General features: G+C 45.2%; 1 protein-coding gene across 1 annotated transcript; it reads left to right on the top strand.

Annotated features, from left to right (window-relative positions):
• Nucleotides 1-324: 324 nt before the first annotated feature.
• LOC311120253 (ATPase family gene 2 protein homolog B-like) lies at nt 325-11,656 on the top strand. The gene is made up of 11 exons (XM_084194875.1): nt 325-411; nt 2,203-2,911; nt 3,205-3,390; nt 7,307-7,591; nt 7,791-7,976; nt 8,189-8,347; nt 8,648-8,857; nt 9,059-9,286; nt 9,554-9,688; nt 10,633-10,758; nt 11,428-11,656. Exons 2-11 carry the CDS (start codon nt 2,243-2,245, stop codon nt 11,563-11,565), a joined length of 2,322 nt encoding a protein of 773 aa, XP_084051001.1. The 5' UTR covers nt 325-411; nt 2,203-2,242; the 3' UTR covers nt 11,566-11,656.
• Nucleotides 11,657-12,700: the final 1,044 nt, after the last annotated feature.

The following is a 12,700-nucleotide window of genomic DNA, read 5'->3' as shown; positions in this document are numbered from 1 at the left end:
TGTACACAAGATGACGCCAGTGATACATGTTTTGGATGATAGGTTTATGTAGCTGGGCGACTGTGATAAAAACCACGGTTTTAAAGAGGCAGAAACTTCCGTGCATATGCTTCCAAGATGTTTCATCGTTTCAAAGTTATTTATCAACAACTCTCGAGCAAATATTCTAGTATTTCCATTCTAATCAAACTACAATGTAAAGTGATATCTGAATTATAATCCCTTATCAGCTAAACATCCCCAAATCGACCAAGGGAACGCTTACTGTTGGCCATCTCATTTTCGACACACATGGCTGCTGTAAACATGGAACTGCAGCATGATCGCGTCTAGCTTGCTGTCAAACTATTCGTCTAGTGAAATAAGAGTGAAACAAACGTGGTTGAAGAAGAACGTATAGTACTCATATTGGTAAGTGGCTATAGCTAACTAGCTACTGTGTCTTTATGTGTGTGTTCTTTATGGTGTTGTTAGCTAGAGAAGTCAGCCAGCTAGCCGTCGCTAGCTAGCCACTGTAACCAGAAAGCATAGGTAGCTAGCAGGCTGGGATAGGGTTGCTAAACTGTTTTGGTGATGGTAAAGGTGATTTCACAACTTAGCAAAGTTTCCATCATGGCTCCCAATTTTGGGTCAGGGTGCGCTTCGTTGGGGAAGGAGAGGTGCCTAGTACTGTAGAGAGTATGTGGCTGAAAACCTATAGTTCGAATCCCTGTAGATCACTGCTGCAGACGTCTATTCCTACATAACCCTCCCAAATCGGCGCAACTCAAATGCACATGAGCAGAAATGGAGTGACTGGGAAGTGGAGTCCCCATCCAACGTGGACGAGAAGACTATAACGTTGAAGTTCTGGACATGACATAAGAGTTGTATCTGCAACGCTACTGCACTCTCCTTCAGCCTGCCATGAAACCAGTAGACGACAATGGGATATGCTATGGCCTAAGCAGGTACAAGGTCCGGACCAAGAGAGGAACTGATGGTGAAGCTTTCACGATCCCCAACAACATCATGCTGAGGCCACACAGTGGTAGAATCTTCTACCCAGGACAGACCACCCGCTGCCATGTCTGTAATGCCATGGACCACCAGGTGAAGGATTGCAAGACTGTTACGTGCTGGAGATGCAGTGAGTTCACAAGTCCAGAGAGTGCACAAGTGAAAGCAAGGTGATGGGCACACCTACTTCAACTGTCCACAAGCCTACAGCAACAGAGCAAAGAACGGTGGAATGGGAGCAGAACCTGAAGCGCAACAACCAACACAGCCAGCAGATGAGCCTGAAGAGCCCCAGATCCCACAGCACATCCCCAAACAACATGAGCAGCAGAGAGGTGAGGAAGAGGAGGACAAGGGAGCAGAGAGGTGAAGAGGAGAAACATCACAAACCCGAGAGCAACAACCACACCTACAGCCAGTCTTGCAGTCGGTCTGACAGCACACCAGAGAGCAAGAATGACGAGGAGAACGATGACAGTTTCGAGTCTGCCAGTGAAGAGCCATCCCAAGACTCCTCCCTCCCTGATGACACAGGTCCTGCAGCAGTCTGGTCCACTCAAATGGAGGCTCATGATGACGATCCACCAAACCTTGCCAGTACTCCGGCCGCCTCCCACCTCCCTAGTGGCTACCCTCCTCTGCCCTCAGACACATCCAGCACCATCGAAGGTACCCATCCATCAAAAAGTGGTACGAAATGTCCTGTCTCTTCCCCTCAGGAAAAGGGGACCACAAAAAAGCCCTAAATGAGCATCATTCAATAAAAATATAATTAACAACTGTTTACAAGCATAACTGTTTTATCAGTAGTGGTCTGCCATCTAAAATTTCTAAATGTATGAAAAGTTCAGGTGATTATCTCTAATGACCAACAAATGTCAGTATTTATGTTAGAAATGTCTGCATTCTAGTATGCAATGTGTATTTCTAAAAATATTCTCACGTCATGAATGTTATTATTTATTGAAAGATTATATTAAAACTAAACCAAACAACAAAAAAGCAATAACATATGATGCAAAATAACTTATCTGTATCTCATAAACAAGAAAATAAACAGTTATTTATTTTAAGCTGATAAAAAAAGTACATGTGATTGTGTGTGTGCGTGTCTGTGTCTGTCAGTTAGTGTCTGTATTTTAGTGAGAGAGTTCTTGATGAATAAACCCCATATCCATGTCTCTCAATATTTTCCTCCCACAGACAAGCCTGTGTCTTCTCTCCATCTCCAGCTGTGACGGTGATGGAAGAGGAGGTGTCTCTGAGAGTGCTGCCGATGGACCCAGCTGACAGGGGCACCCAGAGGGTCAGACTGGGCCCAGGGCTGATGTCCTCCCTGGGGTTGGCGCTGGGCTCTCCTGTTCTGGTGGCTCTGTCTGGAGGATCCTGTCTCTGTACTGCCTGGCCCAGGCCTGACCTAGCTGACGGATTCATACAGATAGACATGAAATGTTGCTCTCCAAATCTTATCTTAAACAAAGCTACACCCACACACCTCACCCTCAGCCTACCCCTAACCCCCAGCCCTAGCCCCAGCTCTAGCCCACTTCCCCCCAGCCCATGTCGAAGCCCCAGCCTCACCCCAGTCTCCTGCTCCAAGCTGAAAGGCATCAGAGTATCAGTGGTGGTTCAGAGTTTGGAGTTCCGGAAAACCACTCCTCCCAGTTTCATCCATGAACTTGTGAAGGACATGCTGAAAGGGACGTATGTCCACCAGAATCATGTGATAGATGTGGGTGACTATGACACGGACATTAAACTGATCGTCATCGAGAGCCTGAACCCAGAGTCCACCGTGGCTGGTTTGGTTACATCTAAGACGGGGGTGGAAATAACGGGGACGAGGACCCTCAGGCACTACAGAGGACAGCTACAGGAGCAGCCCCGGGTCCTACTGGGAGGACTGGAGGAGGTGAGGACCCAGGATGAGGCTGCGTCTCAATAGTCTACAGTGGCGTCCTCTTCTCCTCTCCTCCTCAATAGTCAATTTCAATTGTCACATCGTTCACTCTGATGTGACTCAGTAGGTGAAAGCAATATGGACTCTAGGATGCCTCTTGAGAATGTATTTTCTCTTCTCCTGAAGTCTTTAGTTAGTCAATGCAGTTGGAGGAGAGGAGATGAGTGGAGGAAGTCACTGTAGATGAAGGACAGAAAGAACCTTTAGTCTCTGTCTAATCATGTCTTTATTGTCTGTGATTCCAGGTGTCAGCGTGTCTGAGAGAGATGTTGCGCCTGCCCCTGCAGTACCCTGCTACCCTGGGCTCCCTGGGTCTGTCCTGCCCCAGAGGAGTGCTACTGGCTGGGCCCCCGGGGGTCGGAAAGACCCTGCTGGTCCGCTGCCTGGTGGGGGAAGTGGGGGCCAGCCTGATCACAGTCAGAGGACCAGAGGTAAGAGGACACACACAGACATACACATACAGTGCATTCGGAAAGTATTCGGACCCCTTCCCTTTTTCCACATTTTGTTACGTTACAGCCTTATTCTAAAATTGATTAAATTATATTTTTTCCTCATCAATCTACATACAATATCCCATAAAGACAAAGTGAAAACAGGTTTTTAGAAATTTTTGCAAATGTATTAAAAATAAAAAACAGATACCTTATTTACATAAGTAGTCAGACCCTTTGCTATGAGCTCAGGTGCATCCTGTTTCCATTGATCATACTTGAGATGTTTCTACAACTTGATTGGAGTCCACCTGTGTTAACTTCAATTGATTGGACATGATTTGGAAAGGCACACACCTGTCTATATAAGGTCCCACAGTTGACACTGCATGTCAGAGCAAAAACCAAGCCATGAGGTGGAAGGAATTGTCCGTAGAGCTCCGAGACAGGATTGTGTCGAGGCACAGATCTGGGGAAGGGTACCAAAACATTTTTGCAGCATTGAAGGTCCCCAAGAACACAGTGGCCTCCATCATTCTTAAATGGAAGAAGTTTGGAACCACCAAGACTCTTCCTAAAGCTGGCCACCCGGCCAAACTGAGCAATTGGGGGAGAAGGGCCTTGGTCAGGGAGGTGACCAAGAACCTGATGGTCACTCTGACAGAGCTCCAGAGTTCCTCTATGGAGATGGGAGAACCTTCCAGAAGGACAACCATCTCTGCAGCACTCTACCAGTCAGGTCTTGATGGTAGAGTGGCCAGACGGAAGCCACTCTTCAGTAAAAGGCACATGACAGCCCGCTTGGAGTTTGCCAAAAGGCACCTAAGTACAGCGAGATCCTTGATGAAAACCTGCTTCGGAGCGCTCGGGATCTCAGACGGGCGAAGGTTCACCTTCCAACAGGACAACGACCCAAAGCACACAGCCAAGACAACACAGGAGTGGCTTCGGGACAAGTCTCTGAATGTCCTTGAGTGGCCCAGAAGAGCCCGGACTTGAACCCGATCGAACATCTCTGGAGAGACCTGAAAATAGCTGTGCAGTGACGCTCCCCATCCAACCTGACAGAGCTTGCAAGGATCTGCAGAGAAGAATGGGAGAAACTCCCCAAATACAGGTGTGCCAAGCTTGTAGCGTCATACCCAAGAAGAATCGAGGCTGTAATCGCTTCCAAAGGTGCTTCAACAAAGTACTGAGTAAAGGGTCTGAATACTTATGTAAATGTGATATTTACATTTATAAAAACCTGTTTTTGCTTTGTCATTATGGGGTGATTGTGTGTAGATTGATGAGGGGGAAAAAACAATTTAATCCGTTTTAGAATAAGGCTGTAACGTAACAAAATGTGGAAAAAGTCAAGGGGTCTGAATACTTTCCCAATGCAATGTATAAACACATACACACGTACACACATAGACATATAAACATGAACGCACACAAACACATGTACACACATAGACATATAAACATGAACGCACACAAACACATGTACACACATAGACATATAAACATGAACGCACACAAACACATGTACACACATAGACATATAAACATGAACGCACACAAACACATGTACACACACAGACATATAAACATGAACGCACACAAACACATGTACACACATAGACATATAAACATGAACGCACACACACACACAGACATATAAACATGAACGCACACAAACACACGTACACACATAGACATATAAACATGAACGCACACACACACATGTACACACATAGACATATAAACATGAACGCACACACACATAGACATATAAACATGAACGCACACACACACATGTACACACATAGACATATAAACATGAACGCACACAAACACACGTACACACACAGACATATAAACATGAACGCACACAAACACATGTACACACACAGACATATAAACATGAACGCACACAAACACATGTACACACAGACATATAAACATGAACGCACACAAACACATGTACACACATAGACATATAAACATGAACGCACACAAACACATGTACACACATAGACATATAAACATGAACGCACACACACACATGTACACACATAGACATATAAACATGAACGCACACAAACACATGTACACACATAGACATATAAATATGAACGCACACAAACACATGTACACACACAGACATATAAACATGAACGCACACACACACACAGACATATAAACATGAACGCACACACACACACAGACATATAAACATGAACGCACACACACACACACACGCACACAGACATATAAACATGAACACACACACGTACACACAGACATATAAACATGAACGCACACAAACACATGTACACACATAGACATATAAACATGAACGCACACAAACACATGTACACACATAGACATATAAACATGAACGCACACAAACACATGTACACACATAGACATATAAACATGAACGCACACAAACACATGTACACACACAGACATATAAACATGAATGCACACACACACATAGACATATAAACATGAACGCACACACACACACACACGCACACAGACATATAAACATGAACACACACACGTACACACAGACATATAAACATGAACGCACACAAACACATGTACACACATAGACATATAAACATGAACGCACACACACACATAGACATATAAACATGAACGCACACACACACACACACGCACACAGACATATAAACATGAACACACACACGTACACACAGACATATAAACATGAACGCACACAAACACACGTACACACATAGACATACAAACATGAACGCACACAAACACATGTACACACATAGACATATAAACATGAACGCACACAAACACATGTACACACATAGACATATAAACATGAACGCACACAAACACATGTACACACATAGACATATAAACATGAACGCACACAAACACATGTACACACATAGACATATAAACATGAACGCACACAAACACATGTACACACACAGACATATAAACATGAACGCACACAAACACATGTACACACATAGACATATAAACATGAACGCACACAAACACATGTACACACATAGACATATAAACATGAACGCACACAAACACATGTACACACATAGACATATAAACATGAACGCACACACACACATAGACATATAAACATGAACGCACACACACACACACACACACGCACACAGACATATAAACATGAACACACACACGTACACACAGACATATAAACATGAACGCACACAAACACACGTACACACATAGACATACAAACATGAACGCACACAAACACATGTACACACATAGACATATAAACATGAACGCACACAAACACATGTACACACATAGACATATAAACATGAACGCACACAAACACATGTACACACATGAACGCACACAAACACATGTACACACATAGACATATAAACATGAACGCACACAAACACATGTACACACACAGACATATAAACATGAACGCACACAAACACATGTACACACACAGACATATAAACATGAACGCACACAAACACATGTACACACACAGACATATAAACATGAACGCACACACACACACAGACATATAAACATGAACGCACACACACACATAGACATATAAACATGAACGCACACACACACACACACGCACACAGACATATAAACATGAACACACACACGTACACACAGACATATAAACATGAACACACACACACATAATATAACACACAAACATACAGTCACATACATATGCATGCACATACACAACACACAGTATTACACAACACACACTTGAATACTTGCTTACATGAAGCAACATTTAACATCAAACCGTTCCCAGCCTTCTTACCTATGTTGTTTAGCTTGTGGGCTCGCTGTTACACAATACACACACACTGGCTAAATGTAATTGGACCCTGCCTCCTCCGTTCCCCAGGTAGTAGGGTCTCGGCCAGGGGAGAGTGAGGAGAGGTTGCGGGCGGTGTTTGGTCGGGCGCGGGCAGCGGCAGAGGAGGGGCCGTGTGTGTTGTTCCTGGATGAGCTGGACTCTCTCTGTCCCAGACGGACTGGATCCTCCGCACCCGAGAACCGGCTGGTCGCTCAGCTGCTCACACTCATGGACGGCATGGACCAATCAGATCGCTTCCTCATCGTAGGAGCCACCAATCAGCCGGACAGCTTGGATCCAGCGCTACGGAGGCCCGGGAGGTTCGACAGAGAGGTGACTTAATATTGTTATTCAAGCTTAATTAAAACCAGAAAGTTCCACAGAGAGGTACAGTAATGAGTGTGTGTGTTGGTCTGTACAATAAGACTATCCTGTGTCTGTTGCCTCCAGGTGGTTATCGGTGCCCCATCAGGGCAGCAGTAGTTGTCTGTACTGTAATGTACTCTGTCTACTCTCTCTCTCTGTTGTCCAGGTGGTTATCGGTGCCCCTACAGCACAGCAGCGGTTGTCCATCCTGTCAGTGCTGTGCCAGGCCATGCCAGTGTGTGTCAGTGTGGACTGGGCAGAGCTGGCCCAGAGGACTACAGGGTATGTGGGTGCTGACCTCAGTGCTCTCTGCCGCGAGGCTGCCATGCTGGCTATACGACACAACACACAGGTAAGCATAGACACACACACAAACACCTTACACTGTAAAGTCAGCTCATATTGGTCCTTCGAGCCGGATCATCCACACTCACACACAAGACACCACACACAGGGAACCAGCATACACACACTTGTTCTAACTTTTATCCAGGTTATTCTCATTGAGATAAAGTCTTAACATTATTGACTCAGTCTCCTGCTGTGCGTTGTGTATGTTGTCAGGGTTCAGGGGAGCAGGCAATCACCATGGAACACTTCCTGTCTGCCCTGAAGACTGTCCGTCCGTCCTGTCTGAGGGGCAGTCTGGGACGGACAGACCTCCCAGTCGTCTCCTGGGAACAGATAGGAGGCCTGGAGGAAGTCAAACTCAAACTACAACAGGTACTGCTGGAACTATACCGGGCAATCAGCAGCATTCCTTTGTTTATTCATTCATCCATCCATTCATTCACTATTGCATCCATTCATTCATTCATTCATTCATCCATCCATTCATTCACTATTGCATCCATTCATTCATCCATCCATCCATCCATTCATTTAACCAAGCACTGAAGAGCAGCAGGCAATAACAGACACAAGGCTCTGCTCCAAAGTAGTGCACTAGAGAATAGGGTGAATAGGGTGTCATTTGAGACTTGCCCTGACTTCCTGTCCTCTGTTTCTGCTCCCTCCCTGTAGAGTATAGAGTGGCCGATGCGTTACCCTGAGGCGTTTGTGCGTCTGGGTCTGTCCCGTCCCAGGGGGGTGTTGCTGTATGGTCCCCCAGGCTGTGCTAAGACCACCCTGGTCAGGGCTGCAGCCACCTCCTCCCACTGCTCCTTCCTGTCAGTCAGCGGGGCTGACCTCTACTCTCCATACGTAGGAGACTCGGAGAAGGCCCTGGCTCAGGTAGGGGTTTGGAGAACCCCTCGTCTTAAACGAATTGTTCCTCTTTTTCTTGTACTAGCATGCAGTGTTAGACATTTTTTGAAGCAGTTCAACTTTGTTATTTGGAGGAATGTTGCTGTCATGCTTTAATCGATATAATCACTTTGGTAGATGTTATTGTATGTGTGCGTGTTTAACCATGTGGTGTGTTCCTGTATGTAGCTGTTTCGTCAGGCACGGGCCTGCGCTCCCTCCATCCTGTTCCTGGATGAGGTGGACTCTCTGATTGGCTCCCGGTCAGAAGGCCACGCCCCTCAGAGTGCCCAGACCCGCCTCCTGTCTGTGCTGCTGAATGAGCTGGACGGGGTAGGCTTTAGGACCCTGGAGAGGAGAGGAGCAGGGAAGACCCTACAAGCTGAAGGAGTGCAGGAGCGCCACCAACAGGAACAGGTCAGACATTACATCCTACTACTAGAGCACCAATCAGAACTAGTCGTTTAAGGAAACATACACCATATAATCACACAAAAAACATACACACAAACAGCACATCGATTTTTATATCGATTCTGCTCAGAATGACTGATCTACAAATCACTTAAAGAGTAGCAATTCTGAGCTTCACATTGCTCAAACTGATCCCCTCAAACGCCCTGACAATCTGCTCCTGTTGTTGTTAACATGATGTCCTGTCTGTCTGTCTACCCTCTCTGTCAGTTGGAGTACCAGGAGGTGTGTAACAAGGAAGTGATGATCGTAGCGGCCACTAACAGACCAGACTCTCTGGACAGCGCCCTCCTAAGGCCTGGGAGACTGGACCAGATCATCTATGTACCCCCACCTGACCTACAGGTAACTATTACCACCTTCACCTGAACTACAGGTAAATATTACCTCACTTTCACCTGAACTACAGGTAAATAATACCTCACCTGTAGGTAACTATTACCACCTCCACCTGAACTACAGGTAAATATTACCTCACCTGCAGGTAACTATTACCACACCTTCACCTGAACTACAGGTAAATATTACCTCACTTTCACCTGAAGTACAGGTAAATATTACCTCACCTTCACCTGAACTACAGGTAAATATTACCTCACCTGGAAGTAAATATTACCACACCTTCACCTGAAGTACAGGTAAATATTACCTCACCTGGAGGTAAATATTACCTCACCTGAACTACAGGTAAATATTACCACACCTTCACCTGAAGTACAGGTAAATATTACCTCACCTGGAGGTAACTATTACCTCACACGAACAACAGGTAAATATGACCTCACCTGAATTACAGGTACATATTGCTACACCTTCACCTGACCTACGGGTACATATTGCTACATCTTCACCTGACCTACAGGTACATATTGCTACACCTTCACCTGACCTACAGGTACATATTGCTACACCTTCACCTGACCTACAGGTACATATTGCTACACCTTCACCTGACCTACAGGTACATATTGCTACATCTTCACCTGACCTACAGGTACATATTGCTACACCTTCACCTGACCTACAGGTACATATTGCTACACCTTCACCTGACCTACAGGTACATATTGCTACACCTTCACCTGCCCTACAGGTACATATTGCTACACCTTCACCTGCCCTAGAGGGATAAGACAAGGGTCTGATGCGCCAGATTGATGTTGCTGTGACGTTTTTAATCTCCGGTACATGCCTCTGTGTCTGATCATCCCTCTGATCGCACTCTCCCTCTTTCACCTCTCTCTTTCTCCTCTCCCCCTTTTCTCTTCTCCCTCTATCTCTCCCTCCAGGCGCGTGTGTCCATCCTGCAGGTGTGTACAGAGAAGATGCCTCTGGATGATGATGTGTGTCTGGAGGAGCTGGCTGAGCAGACTGACCTCTACTCTGGAGCAGACCTGGAGAACCTGTGCAGAGAGGTACAGAGTACCAAAACACCTAGCCCTTTTAACACGCCTCCCCTTTAAATACAATATACTGTACCTGTCCCTTTAATCCTTCGCAATGAGGTACAGTATACACCAATACACCTGTCCCTAAAGTATTTTTCTGAACGAGAATACAGATAATGCTTTTACAGTGGGATTTCTTCACCACAGTCACTTTTAGAAAAATGCTTCCGAATATTTGTATGTTTTGGCCTCCCGAGTGGCGCAGCGGTCCATGAGGCGTCGGCGGGTTTAGGGGAGGGTTTGGCCGGCCGGGATGTCCTTGTCCCATCGCGCTCTAGCGACTCCTTGTGGCGGGCCGGGTGCATGCACACTGACTTCGGTTGCCAGCTGTACAGCGTTTCCTCTGACACATTGGTGCAGTTGGCTTCCGAGTTAAGCGAGCAGTGTGTCAAGAAGCAGTGCGGCTTGGCGGGGTTGTGTTCTCGACCTTCGCCTCTCCCGAGTCTGTACAGCGATGAGACTAACTACTACAAATTGGATATCACGAAATTGGGGAGAAAAAGGGGTAAAAAGTACCAAAAAATAATAATATTTGTATGTTTTAACCATAGGAGAGAGAATGGGCAAAGTGTTTGTTTATACTATAGAAATAGAATGAGAGCTGCGGGGGTTTAACTGTAATGTTGTTGTCTGCAGGCGGCTCTATTGACCCTCCAGGAGGAGAGTATGGAAGCTTCTAGTATCAAACACCGATACTTCCTCCAGTCTTTACAGAGGATGACTCCCTCTCTCTCGACCCAGCAACTACAGACATACAAAAACCTCTTCAGATGACAAACTACAGACCCACCTCATCATATGATGGCTGACAGATGGGTTGGATTTGGAAAGTAAAATAAAACTTCCATTTTGTGAACTTCCATTTTTTGGGGTCTGTTGGCTGTTTCTATAGCCACGAGTTGGCGGTATGTAGGCCTAATTACGGTCACTTCTTCGTAACTGTTATAACATCCTCCTATTGATTGTAGGGATAACTACACCATCTAGTGGTGTACATGTGTAGTAAATCAGCACAAACAGGATCTCACCACTCTACTTCAGTGTTTCCCAACAGCACACATTGTTGTTGTAGCCTGGATAAAAACACCTGATTAACCTTAAAGGGCTTGATGATTAGTTGACAAGTAGAATCAGGTGTGCTTTTCTGGGACCACACAAAAATATGTACTGTTGGGGTAACTAGAGGACCGGAGGTCAGAAACTGCTAGTTCAGGGTCTTAATTTTCTTGCCCAGGGAGTCAGGGACCCCCGCCCGTGAAAACCAGTGTCCCCCTTCAGATTTTCACCAAAAAAAATGTTTTTCCTATGTCTTATTGGGTAAAGGATAATGGCCAGGCAAAGTAAAACATTGAAAAATGTATACATTTTATTTTGACCTCCCCACAGTTATAAATGGAATACAAGAAGTGTCAACTTTAACAGCCTATTTTAGCTAACAGCTGGTTTAACAAGTTAGCCACGTGTTGGCTAAAATGAATGTCCAAGTCAAGGAAGCTTACCAGCAGCATCCCATGTTGAATACTTTGGCTGTAGTCCCCTGTAGAAGCAGAACAAACCACAAAACAACTCTTTAGGTGGGTGTTCAAAATAAAATATTTATTTCTAAATGTAACAGGTTCTTCATTCACATGTTTCCAGTCAACAAATCTTTAAGTTGAGACAGTGATAGTCGTACTGTGTTAGTTTAGTAAAGGGAAGCGTGAGACTGAGACAGGTCTCGGTCTAGTGATAAATTAACTAAAGATTGATAACCATGAATCATTCACACGTAAACAAACAGCTGATCATGTGATCAACAACCGGGCAATACTGCATCCTGATAAGAGAATAGAAGGCTCGGTTCTCATGCCCATACTAGTTTACCACTTAGAAGCTATGCCATTTGGGATGTAACCATACTTCATTCTAC

This window comes from Coregonus lavaretus (genome assembly GCF_964263955.1).
Source record: "Coregonus lavaretus genome assembly, contig: HAP1_SCAFFOLD_161, whole genome shotgun sequence".
Classification (NCBI taxonomy): Eukaryota; Metazoa; Chordata; class Actinopteri; order Salmoniformes; family Salmonidae; genus Coregonus; species Coregonus lavaretus.
The sequence above is the reverse complement of the archived record's forward strand: the minus strand, read 5'-3'. Positions and strand labels throughout refer to the sequence as shown.

Bases quoted from the DNA above. Each gene is read 5' to 3' on its own strand.
- LOC311120253 (XM_084194875.1), top strand. From the start codon at position 2,243: ATGGAAGAGGAGGTGTCTCTGAGAGTGCTGCCGATGGACCCAGCTGAC. The intron at 2,912-3,204 runs GTGAGGACCCAG...CTGTGATTCCAG, and splicing joins TACTGGGAGGACTGGAGGAG to GTGTCAGCGTGTCTGAGAGA. The intron at 9,689-10,632 runs GTAACTATTACC...CTCTCCCTCCAG, and splicing joins TACCCCCACCTGACCTACAG to GCGCGTGTGTCCATCCTGCA.